At 33.8% G+C, this 13,803-nt stretch overlaps 1 protein-coding gene across 1 annotated transcript in view; it reads right to left on the bottom strand.

Annotated features, from left to right (window-relative positions):
• Positions 1-1,627: 1,627 nt before the first annotated feature.
• LOC108755570 (transmembrane protein 26) overlaps positions 1,628-13,803 on the bottom strand; it is a 33,187-nt gene continuing 21,011 nt past the window's right edge. Inside the window, exons 4-5 of the mRNA XM_018498655.1 lie at positions 9,499-9,863; positions 1,628-1,940 (exon numbers count right to left, since the gene is read on the bottom strand). Of these exons, the coding sequence (XP_018354157.1) occupies positions 1,628-1,940; positions 9,499-9,863 (678 nt within the window). The remainder of the gene's footprint in view (positions 1,941-9,498; positions 9,864-13,803) is intronic.

Here is a 13,803-nt window from a genome sequence, read left to right as displayed (position 1 = left end):
CTTAGAGTGGAAAAAATGGTTCGAAAATTGGTTCGAGCGTATGCAAAAATGTATCGATCTTAAAGGCGAATATTTCGAAAAACAATAAAGCCATTTACTGAATTTTACATGTTTTTTTTCATATTGTTTGCCGAAACTTTTCCAGCAGCCTACGTACTAGGAGTGTAAGTTGATTGCAACATTTACGCTTACAATTCAACGTTTCCGAGATGTTGATTCAAAATTAGTGTGTTATATGGATTGTCATTATTTCCATGTCAAGATCTCATTTTGTATAAAAAGTTGAAAAAAACGTTAAAAAAACGTTGCTAAGATGTTGTAATATTGAATTTTAAAGTGTAAAAATGTTTTTTCAATATTGAATCTATTAGGAATGTGATTTAGTTTTGAGATTTTTTTCTCAAAAATTAATTTATTTAAACAACATATCACGTAAACATTTAATAACTGTTGTACGATCAATATGTAATTCTCTGGCAAGTTCTGAAGTGGATTGTGCTGGATTTTTATTCAATAATGCTATCAAACCTGCATTTCCAGCTTTTGTCGTTAATATTGAAATCATCACTTTTGAATCGATAGAACCGATATTCATATGTCTTAATTATTGGAACAATATCACCATAAGTTTCTTTATCAGAATTCTATAATCTTCAGCTACCATTTTCTTCTGATTAAAAAATAAGAGTATTGCATATCGAAAATGCTCTTTAGGAAGTGCCAATTTTAAAATGGCATAAACACGATATTTATTGTGTCTATTGTTAGTAAAAAAACTAAATATCATAGAGTGAGTTATGTTAAAAACATAAGGAATAATACCTGTGATTGGAATGTCTTTGATAACACTGACATTAGTGTGTCGTGTGTGTGTGTGTCATCTTTTGTGAAGCTCTTAAAACTAAATCACACTCTTAATATGTTGATTTTCTTATGTGGATTATTAATGCTGCCGCAACGTTAAAACAACATTTCCTTATTTGACTTTAAAAATTGTATTTAGCATTCTCTTTACGATAAAATTTTGTTTTTGAAATTAATACCGCGTTGCTATTAATTCTAGTCTGTATAAAAGAAATATATATGAATATACATATATAAAAGAATTACTAGAATTGTACTAAATAATTAATAATATAATACCCAAATTCTGTTAATTTCTGCTTTGTCTGTACTTTTGATGCGCACGCTTACGCCCACTGTAAAAATACAAAAAAAAAGTTACACTTCAGAGGAACTAGTACCCACTCGGCAAGAAATGCCGACCCACTCGAAATGGCTATTGTATTAGAACTAAGTGCTTTTTATGTGCTAAATGTGCTGGATTTCTTATTTTGTGTTATAATATTAATCAAAGTGTATAAAAAACTTGAATTAAAGATATACTTTTTTAAAGTTTATTAACTAATTTTTTATTTTAAAGAATTTATTAATTTTATTAGTTCTGGAAAAAAGCATTCTGGATTTAAAGTAGTTTCAAAAGAAAAATCCAACATTTTTTTAAACTACCATTGTGTATTGATATTAAAAATGTTAGCACATATACGTACAAGGTATTATTAAAAGCTTTCTTTCTCCAGCAGTTATAATAAGATCTTTGTGGATTTTATTTTAATATTTCAACAGCTTACCTGTTTCTATTGGACCTCGAATCACTGCCTTCTCTGACAATTTTACATTCAGCTGGTTCTTCACTGGAGGACTCATTTTCAATATCGAACTTTCGAATGAAGTTTCTGTCGAAATTATCGTCATTTTTAATCATTATCCTCTCGCCTTTCTCAAAAGACATTCTGTTCCTTCTTCTTTTACGTCTTTCATTAGAAATGTCACGTTTAGTTTCCTCTCTACGTGACAATTTTTTTATTTCTTCAAACTTGTCATGCTTACTAGAATTACGAGAGCTGGATGTCGAGTATCCAGTGTCTTGGCGGTTTTTTCTAGAATAAAATTTATTTAATAAATATAAAGTGCCAATGAAATATCTTTATAATACTTTCGCAGAAGCTAACTTTCCATTTAATTAAACAAAATTTGTAATTAATATTTCTTTATAAATTAGTATTAATGTTTTGCTGAAAGAAGGACGATAAATCCCTTCTTTTTTTTAATTTTGCAAAATTTAATTGTAAAACTTGAAATTTTAACAAATATTCGAATTCTTCTCTTAATGATGTTTAAGAAAAGGTAAATAGTTTTCTATATGTAATAACAAAAATAGAAAAAGTAATGTTTAGTACGCTTAAAGTAAAAAGAAATTTAATTATTAATATTAATACCTCAATTCTTATTAAAATATTTTATTGATGTCATTTTAAACAGAAAAAAAATAAAAGGATTTTAGAAAAAAAACGTTTTGTGTCTTTCTCTTTAAACTCAAAGTAATTAATCATTTTGAGATATTTACTCTTGTAAAACAAATTTTTTTCTTCCTTTTTCTGTAAATTATTTCTATTCCAACACAAACAATAGCAGCCCTAATCCCCTTTCAAAAAATATTCTTTATTATTCCTCAATAAATACATATGACAGTTGTTTTGATATTTTTCTTGACATTTTAACTCCTTCAAAAATACTTTTACTAATGGTCTTCCTATTCCAACCCAAGTAATGGTATAATTCTCTGTCAAAAATTATTACTCCGCAAAAAATTGTAGCACCAAATTAAAAATTAAAAATTAAAACCTAAATGGGAAATTATTTACATTAGGGGACACCTTCTCCAATGATCTTGATCTTGACATATCAAGGTTATAAGATCCTGAATGATTTTCAACAAGTTTTAACCGTCACTTGTTATTTGTTAAAAAGTTATTAACAGTCTAAAATAGTAATTATTTCTCTGCTTTATACAAAAAGTCAGATAACTCTAAGCAGGGAGAAAGATATGGGGTGGACCGATTAAAGGAATATGACTTTCCATACGAAGCGATTTCCACCTCACCTCCTCCTGTGACGAAGCGTCCGACTTTCTACGCAAAACGAGTTCAACTCCGCCTATCGCCCTGCCTAGGGATATCTACAGACGTATAACGAATTTCATTGAATTTATTCAGTGATCACTGGTACACATTAAAGCCGTTGTATACAAAATAACGTAAAAGTATACTTATTCATAAATATAAAAATCGATTAATCCTGAAATACTCAATACATTTTATTGTACTCTATTAAGTAAAATATGTATTTTATAATTCGAAATATATGCTCCTCACTTTTATACTCAAATTAAATCAGTATATAACGGCTTTAATGTGCACTAATACGCACTAGTGCTTCCAATTCGCCAATAATATCTCTAGACTGACTATTCGAGAAGTGGGAGTAGTCCTACTTATTTAGGAAAAAATGCACTAATTACGATGAGTGCGTTCTCTCTTGTTTCGTACATGTGCATAAAGTGTAAAAAAAAGAGAGGATTGAAATATATACAATTTATGTGCATGTGCAAAACGAGAGAAAACGTAATCACCGCAATTAGAGATTCTCTAATCAGAGTCGCGATACAAGGCGATTTGAGTCGACTTTTGTATGCAGAGTAATTTTAACAAAATTAATAACGGAGAGAGAAATATTATTGCATCCGTGCGGCCAATTCGCGCCTGTGCGATCGGCTAGCGAGGTCGCTCTCGCAGACGTGTATACGCATTCCCGAACCGTCGAAATAAAATACACGTGTGTAGTAAAAAAGGAATAAGAAACGTTTATTAGTGAAGGAACATAGAACACAGAGCACAGCGTACGATAAAATGCTAGAGCAGATATAAAGACACGTCCGACGGACACGGCAACGGCTCATATCTGAATCTCAAGATCTTGTTGCTAGACAATCAAAGGGCAAGTCACTTTGGTAACACACTCACTTCTTTATAACACGGGTTTCGGCAAGGCACGGGTGTAACACTGCCCCCTCTTGTATTATAGATTGTTGTCCCGACAATTATGGTCTCTTCGAGTATTGGTTTTCAAGGGAGCCCCGACCAGTTTCCTGTTTTCTATTGCGCTGTCGTCACAGTTTTCCAGAGCTCTGGTCCTCCTGAGACTCAATCCTTCATCCCTGAGGCTTCCTGAATCTTCTTTCCTTCTGACACTTCTTCAGTTTCTCTCCAGAGGGTAACTAATGGAGGAACCCGCTTGGGGATCCCCTCATCTTCGTCAAGGAAGTCTAGTATCCTCTTGCCTCTTCTCTTAAGACTTTATGTTCTTGGTTCTTCTTTTTTCGGAAGGGGGGACGGGAAAAGTTTGGTTTTGCCGCAGTATCTCTGTCCCCAATCTCTGCCTCTGTATCTGCCTTTTGTCCCGCGAAAAAACCATGACTCAAAAACCGCGGGCAAAGCGGTCTTAAAAAAAAGTGAGCCGGAACATGTAAGCGCTTTTTAATGAATAAAGAAGTTTCACACTTTATAGATGTATTATTTGCGCGACGTCTTCTGCGCTTGACTCCTACTACCCGTATCCTTTCTAGTTCTTTGATTTATAAGGAGTCTTGGTATGTTTGATTTGTAACACGGATTTATCTTAATTATATTAAAAAGTTTAGTTGCACATTAAGTATCATATTAAAACATTTAATTGGAAGATTACATATTGGAAGGAAATATCTGAAAGGCTAAAAGGTAATTATATTGCATCTTAGTTATTGATAAGGATTTTCAAGTTTTAATTGGAGTTTTAGTTCATCTTGATACGATCATTTTTTATTGAGACTTAGTGCTATATAAAAATATTAGAAAAGATCCGGCACAAAATATGGAAAATGTGTCCCGGCTAATTTAGCTGAATTTGTAATATAATATGTTGTAGTTTTGATCGTCCTGATAAAAAGTCTCTATGGGCACGAAATAAAATAATAAACAATTTTTGAGTTATCAAACTCTGCAAAAACAGCGATTTTGCAGAATTTGATACAATAACTCAAAAACTGTTCATTATTTTACTTCTTGCTCGTGAAGATTTTTGGTTAGGATGATCAGAACTACAACATATTACAAATTCAGTCAAATTAACCAGGACCTATTTTTCGTATATTTTGTATGGCGTCTTTTATGTCAATATTTATAGTGTCTTGTTTTTTCCCTGTGTGTATAATTGTATATATGCGTATAAAAGTACAGGGTGCGGCAGAGAAACTTACTTTTTTGAAAAACGCGCCAAACGGCAAGGGGTGAAGGTAGGAAGCTGGGAGGGGGTGCGTCCGAAAGGATAGGTCCTCAATTTTTGTTCCCCCCACAGCCAGTCTCGATCATGCTTTGGACAAGAGAGCGCGTTTGCCGTCGAGGCATACTTTGTTAATGGCCGCTCCATTGTCGCCACTCAACGTGCCTTTCGAGCGCGCTTCATTATTCCTCCTCGCAGTTCAATCCCCGGCCGGAATTCGATTCTTTCGTGGATTATCGCATTTCACGAGTCTGGCAGCATCGTTAAACGCAGGTTAGGAGCTGTAAGAACGGCCAGGACTCCGGAAAATGTTGAGAGAGTGAGACAGTCATTTTTGCAGTCCCCCCGCCGTTCTGCTCGCAAACATGCGGCTGCTCTGAGGCTTTCGGACCGAACTGTGAGACGAATCCTTCACAACGAACTCCAATTTCATCCGTACAAACTGACTGTTGTGCACGAGTTGACTGACCGCGATTTCGTGGCCCGCCAAACTGCATGTGAAGCTCTCCTTGAAACTCTTCACCACGACGCGGTAACGTTCTTCAGCGACGAGGCTCACTTTCACCTTTCCGGCTGTGTCAACAAACAGAACATACGCTACTGGAGTGCTGAAAATCCACGTGAACTTCACCAAATCCCTCTCCATTGTGAGCGTGTTACCGTTTGGTGCGCAATTTCGTCGGTCGGGATCATTGGTCCTTATTTTTTTGAGGAAAACGAGCGCACTGTCACGGTGAATGCAGCTCGATACAGGAAGATGATCGAAGAATTTTTCCTTCCACATCTGGAAGAAATGGACGTCGGGGATGTGTGGTTTCAACAAGACGGAGGAACGACCCACACAGCACGGGCCTCGATGGAATTGTTGAGGGAACACTTCCCTGACCGCCTCATCTCTCTCAGAGGTGATCTCCCTTGGCCGGCGCGCTCTCCAGATTTGACTCCATGCGACTTCTTCCTATGGGGTTATTTGAAGTCTATTGTTTACAACGATCGACCAGAGACCCTAGCTCACCTGAAGACAAACATTCGGAACGCCATCGCCGAAATACCGGTGGACATGCTTCAGAGAGTGACGCAAAACTTCAGAAATCGACTCAATCAGTGCATAGACAACGGCGGCCGTCATTTGATAGATATAATTTTCAAAAGTGCATGAAAAAAAATTTGATGAGGTGATCTGTAAGAGGAAAAAAGAATTATACCGATATCTGCAATAGTTTCGTTTTTATTAACCTTTAAAAAAAGTAAGTTTCTCTGCCGCACCCTATATGATCATTTTGTTTTAAAAATAAATTTATTAAATCAATCTTTGATTTGCAAATTAATAATATCTTAATTTCTCTTAATTTCTAAATAATCGATAAATGTTTTGTTGTATTTGTAAAATTTAGATGATTACATCCTAAGTATATGTTTAAATATAAGTATATTTACAATATATTTATTTTATATATACAGAGTAGGTCATTTTAATCAATACACGCAAATATTGAAAAGGAGAACTTTTCAAAAAATGTTTTAGACAAAAGTTTTATATTTTCAAGGGGAAAAAAAGATGGTGACCTTGATTCACCCAGATAAGAAGTCCTTAAGGTCAGGTTTCATGTTACATAAAATTTTCTTAATGGAAAAGTATTAGGTCACAAAACGAGTTGGACTATGTTGAAAAATACAAGACATTTGAAAAGTAATCAATATTTTTCTAAGTTCTACGTCAAAAAATTTTTTAAGAGTTCCAGTAGTTTTGATTAGAGTTCTGGACAGTTCTCGACGAGGGCTGTCGAAAAGTATTGGGGCTCAAAGCGATTGGACCAACAGTTTGCAAGACATAGGGTATTTTAACTTTATTATTGAAAATTTTTGAAGTCAGAGATCGAAAAATTTTTTTGAAGTTCCAGTAGTTCTGATTAGAGTTCTGGGCAGTTCTCGATCGGCCTTATCGGAAAGTATCAGATGACAAAGCAGCTGGACCAACGGTTTTTAAGATATAGAGCATTTAGAACACTAGGATTGAAAATTTTCTAAGTATGACGTCAAAAATTTGTACTGTCATATAAGAAATCATGTTAGTATTAATAATAAGATTTACAAGTAGTTATAAAATTTATAATAAATATATTCATTACTCTTTATAACAAAAAATGTGCTTATATATTATAGGAAATACATATATAGTACTCATTATTGTTAGATGTCAAAGGAGCAATCGCAACCCTGTTTCTTGAGTTAAATAATATTTTATTAACTTTTTACTTCCATGTGTATCAAAATATTAATCAATCGATTTCTGTAGTTAATTTCAACATAAGTAATGTTCATATTAACATATATAAGTAAATAAATTAGAGTCAAATAAAACATTTTCTTTAGTTAAAAATTATTTAACTGCATTATTAAATTAACGACATATTGAGGAAAATAAGGAGAAGAATGTTGTAATTTTACAATATTTTGATAAGCATTTTTTAAATATTACACGCGAGAATATATTTTTATGTAATAATAATAATAATATTTCTTTTTAAACACTTTTATAAATGACTCCAAAGTAGTCAAGAGAAGAATGACAGCATTTGGAATAATTCGTGCATTAAAAAATTAGAGTGGAATAGGCCTACTGGTGAAACCACATAAAAAAAGCGTACCATGCTATCTGTCTCATGATAGATGGTGTGGAAATGATAGCATTATTATTTTCTTGGGACATTTACTTATAAGTAGCTGTTAGCTTTATAATAAAATTACTTCTATTTATCATAAATATTTTTAAAAATAATAATTTTTTTAAAAAGTTTTGAAAATTGCTACCAACATAGAGTTTGAAGGATGAAATCAGATCTTATGTGTGAAATGATTTTCAGCTTTCTCTGTTATATCTCGAAAATTATTTGAGATATAAAAAAATGTTTTATACAAAAGTTTTACAATAAAATTATCTCTATTTATTCACGTCAATGATATTTTTTTAGAATAATTATTTAACTATTTTTTCAAAAATTTTGAAAAAAATTTGATAAATAAATATTCTAAAAACGCGAATGAATACAACTAATTTTTTATACCTTAAATAGTTTTCGAGATTTAACGAAAAAAGCTGAAAACCGTTGTACATGTAAGGAGTGAGTTTACTTCTTCAAGCCGTTTTTTAGCAGTGACTGATATTTTCTAAATTCATCTCTTTATGTAAGCTACAAGTTCACAAAGTTTTATTAAGATCATAATTTGACACCAACAGGTTCCCTTGTGAGTAATTCTGATTGGGATTCTGGAGAGTTCTTAATCTCCGTCAGAAAGTAGTAGGTAACAAAGCGATTGGACGGTTTTCAAAATACAGGACATTTGAAATCTATCATTAAAAATTTCCAAAGTTCGATGTCAAAAAATTTTTTAAGAGTTTCATTAGTTCTGATTAGAGTTATGGGCAGTTATCGACGAGTTCTATCGAAATTAGATGAAAAACCGATTAGATGGCTATACATGGAGATACGTGCTTTTGCAACCAATTTATTAGGTTCGTTTTAAATACATATTTTTTTAATTTTTGGGTCTCTGTTAGTTTTAATCGTTGAGAAATAAATAGAGTGACAATTAACGTCTAACAGAACTATTAAAAAAAATGTTTTCAAATAAATTTTGTTAAGTGTAAAAATTATGTTTTATATGTCAGGAACTCTAGATATTCATAAAATAAAGCAATTAAGTTGTTCAGAACTATTCAATCTTGAATTTCGATAAGAAGTTAGTATCTATTTTTTAAAATTGTTTAAAAATTGTTATTAAACGAATCTCGCGTTAAAAAATACAAAGAACTCTTCGTTGAAAAGAAACCGGAACTCTAATCAGAACTCTTGTAATTAAAAATTGATTTTTCAAAAATTTTTAATTTTTTATTTACCAAAATTTTTTTATGCCTCAGAAACTTTAGATATTTACAAAATAAAACTATTGGGCCTGTCAAAACTATTCAATCTCGATTTTTAATAAAAAGTTAGCACTCTATTTTTTTAAAATTATTTAAACATTGTTATTAAGTAGAACTCTTGCTATAAATTATATAGAACTCTTCGTCTCATCAAAAGGAAAACGGGAACTCTAATTAGAATTCCTGAATTCTGTAATTGGGGTGCTAACTTCACATATCCGAACTTGATCAAAATAAATAAATTTTCAACCTTTATTGAGATCCAATAATCTCCGAAATTCGTCGATTTGCGTAAAGTAACACGGCTGCTATATAGTATAACATATACTTGCGTTTGTGTTAGCGCCGAGACACAGTTATATATCTCTTAATTTTTTTACATAAAAGTAGCTTAACAATAGTTAAAATATACTAACCGTTTGGAGCCCTCGATATTTTTTGGGGATAAATCAAATTTATCGATATCTTCTCTCGAGTCTTCAGTTTCACTATAATTTGCTTCTATGTCCTTATCACATCGGTTCTTATATTTATTATCTCGCAAAGCTCTCATTCTTACATCTTTATACATATCACCTCGGGAAATAGTGTTGATATTTAATACATCTCTTTTGCTGTATTTTTTGTTTCGTTTGCTTTTGTTTTCAGTTTGTACTACATAAAGTCGATACAATTGCAGCAATATCACTAATGTGTTCTTGCACGTGAAAAATATATTCATGTAACTAACTATCTGATAATGAATTATCAATATTAAACGAAATGCCAAAAATGGTCCGTCCTGCAAAATATAAAATATATACAATTAATATATGTAGATATATACATACACCGAATAATCAGAGTTGGGCTCTTGAGATATTAAAACAAATATTAAATAGAGGCAATGGCAATTAAGAGCCTTAATACGTTCTATTGATACGATTATATTATTAATGTATGTTCGAAATTTTTCTGTGCCTAACTAGGTTTAAGTACTTTTTACATCTTTCGCGTAGCTTGGCGTAGTTATTTCTATGTTTAACAACGCGATTCCACGCCATGATCATAGAAGTACTGGCGTACTTTGGTATAGAAATTTTTCGGCCAGGGTTTCGATGCACTTTTATACTCTGATTATAATCTGGAACAAAATTTAATCTTTTTATTGCTATATGATTGCGAACAATCATTTCCGATATATTTTTGTCTGTTAAACACGAATCGTTAACAAAAGTTCACAATTTTGAGAAAAAATAGCATCAAAGAGGCCGAAAATGATTTTTTGAGGGTTCTCAAGATGTTATAGCAACTAATTTCTTTTTTTTAATTCACATTTTTTAAATTATTGCTACACCAAAGTATCAACTATTAGTTTTTACTATAACTATTAGCTTTAAAAAGTATTTAATATTGTTCCGAAATCATCATTATTTCAAAATTATATTCTTGGGGATAATAAGTAAACAACTCATAGAAACCGAGCCGTTCCCGTTCAATCACGCCTGCGGCTAAACATTTTGTTCAAAACATGAGTATATCTCGCTCCTGTTCTAATCACGCTATCTATCTCAGATGGCACGCAATCCCCCTTGCGCAACACTCGAAAAGTTGACTATCACGCATACGTTCCGCGTGCGAAAGTTTAATTCGCTGCCCGATCAATACGGATCATCTATTGATACTCATTCTTAACGCATTTTATCCCGAATGTTAAGTGCAAACAAAACTGAATTGTCGCGTATCAACGTTGTATTTTTTGTCACGTAACGTTACCGGTATACGCGTACCGCGAGGGCATTCAGTGCGCGAGAATTACCTGAGTTTCCGACGAGATTTGTCGTTGCTGCTCGCATCCATTCGAACGATTGCGAGAAATTATTCAACGTCGTACCAAGTGCGAATTACCTGTGCATGCATCTAATCAAATGCATTAATTATCGAATTACGAACATCGCCTACCGCTCGCTTCAAACAAATCTTAATTCGACTCAACAATAAATTTTAAATTATTACAACAAAGAGAGTCGTTATTACATGCCGCCTTGGCGAGACTTCCATACAAGGGGACATCAGCGTCACAAAAACATAACAAATATGATTCTTTGTTTCTGAGATATATAGAAATTTAAAAAATAGTTCCTTTCTCATATGATACACTTGCACGAGGAAAGATTGTAACGATGCACTCTGAAAAGGCGTCCCCGGCCGTACGCCAGATGCCATGGCATTTTATGCTGTAATGAGGACACGGTGCGCCCGATATTATTTTTAATCTTCAAACAAAATTCGCAGGTGATAGCAGCTCGAATCAAAGACGGATCGAGAAGCTCCGAATGCGACCGAGCACCGCCGAGCTTCGGTTCCCGCAAGGTATCACTGAAAGGCATAATCGTGGAGAGCCCGATAGGCAAAAAGAGCCAATTGTATCCGAGCTCCGACGAGGAAGCAGTATTTTAAAATTATACAAAAGACATGGTATTCTTCATCGGAGCGTCTTTTTCACGACATTACTCTCGTCCTGACCAGATCCCGATTAGCCAGTACTCCGAAAAAATTTAATTTGAGTAAAATTTTATTTCGAGCATTTTATATTGTTGTAAACATTCCAAAATATTAAAAACTATAAATTTTTAATAAAGGCTATTATTTAATATTTTTTCTCATATTAAATTCTCATTGATGCGTATTTGCAAAAATTTTTGGAAATAAAAAATTAAGTGACTACTATTGATCGTTTTCTTACTTTATTCTTTTTCTTTAGAAGATAAAACGCCGGACCAATTATTCAAACTTTTCATCGATGATGAGATTGTGCAACAGATCGCAGATTTTAATAACATTTATGCAAAGCAGAATAATGTTCAGGACGATTTGTTCGATGCTGTCAAACTGAAGCGGTTCTTTGGAATTTTGCTTTTATCTTCAACTGCCTGCTGTGAAATCGTATTAATTTGGTCCTTTGGAACCGAACTTAAGGGGGGAGCCTCATGTAAAATGAAATTTTTTAGCCATTTTTTTTTTGCTTAAATTGATAGGAAATTTCCTCAAAAATACGAGAAAAAAAGTTAGAAAGTGATCCGAGAGGTTCTTGTACTTTATTTTCAAAAGAAAGTAAACAGTCGAATTGGGCGAAGCACTCAAATAGTCGAGCGCTCGTCGGACAATCGGCCTTTCAGTTTCTTTGTAATAAAGTTTGACCTGGCTGTGTTAGAGTTTCTACTAATGTAAAGCAGATGTCATCATTTATGAAGATCTGTCACGGGATGATTTGTTGGAGAGATGTTTAGGTGGGCATACACAAAATGCTAATGAGAGCTTCAACGCTATCGTCTGGCGTTTAGCTCCTAAACATCTCAATTGTGGTAAAAAAATCATTAAGATAGCTGCTTTTTTGGCTGCCGGCATGTTTAACGAAGGATTTTCGTTCGTCCTTCAAACAATGCAACATCTCAATATCGTAATTGGACAGCAGAGCAAAGGATTCGCCGATAATGACGACAAACGCCGTATTGAACAGCAGGAGCGCCGCTCTCTTGATGCCACCAAAGAGGCTCGTACTTTTCGACAACAGCAAAAAACGGCTCAATTAGAACAGTTTGAAGAAGAGGAGGGTCTACTCTATGGCCCTGGAATCGCAGATTAGCAAAAAACTGCGGTAAGTTAGAACGAATTACGAATTTTTTCACGATTTTTCTATTACTCAAACTTTAAACGCGTTTTTCTCGAAACGCAAAATTTCGCACGCCGTGCAACATAGCTCAAAAACTAATCATTCGATCTTTATGAAATTTGGTATAGAAATTCTATAGATATTTGACCTCAGCATGACGAGCTCCGATTTTTATTTTTTTTATTTAAAACATTGTTATTAACAATTGTTTATAAAAGAAAATCCTTTTTTTTTTCAAAACTTCGCCATTTTTGTAAATTTGCAAATTTTAATAAAAGGGGACCGTCATGCTGAGCGTTTTTGCATAAATTAAAGAACCCATTTTGTATTTTTTGTTTCAGATCATTTTTGTGACCTGTATGCTGCACGGCGCATTTTCAAGACGCTGTTTTCAAGCCGCCATTGCACCGTTTTATTCTTAACGATTAGTCTTAAAAAAATATTTTCTTTCAATATTATAACGTAAATAAATTGTGCCTTAAATTGCAAATTAATCTACGCATTACATTTTTCAAAAAAAATTCCTGAAAAACAGGCCATTTACATGAGGCTCCCCCCTTAAGTCTTTCAATCCTCAGGCAAACAATGTCACGCAACGCATTTCCCGCGATAAAATGATATTTGCATCTTTCAAACAATAATAAACTTAACAAAGAAGATCGATTTGCGAAAGTGCGTCCTTTATTGAACATCCTGAATAAACGCTATATGCAATTTGGCATATTTTCAAAAAACCTCTTGATCGACAGTAATATATGGGCAGCCATGGAGCGTCACAACAAACCCCCTCCACGTCTCCCTCTGGCGCCATGGGCGTGGCCTAGCCGGGTCAGTCAGCCGAAATGGCGCGTTCTGATTGGCGCGCTCTATACTCGCCCAAGATTTGATTGGCTCGCTCTATACTCGCCCAAGATTTGATTGGTTCGCCCTATACTCACCCAAAAGGTGATTGGAGGGGGTGGGGGTAGAGGGTCTTAGGCGAAATAGAGGTTTGAAAAATGGTGAGTGGGGGTTTGGACTTCAGCATTCTTTGTCGCGCGGCTAGAGTACGAACAGAGGGGGATGGGGG

This window comes from Trachymyrmex septentrionalis, unplaced genomic scaffold (genome assembly GCF_001594115.1).
Source record: "Trachymyrmex septentrionalis isolate Tsep2-gDNA-1 unplaced genomic scaffold, Tsep1.0 scaffold89, whole genome shotgun sequence".
NCBI lineage: Eukaryota > Metazoa > Arthropoda > Insecta > Hymenoptera > Formicidae > Trachymyrmex > Trachymyrmex septentrionalis.
The sequence above is the reverse complement of the archived record's forward strand: the minus strand, read 5'-3'. Positions and strand labels throughout refer to the sequence as shown.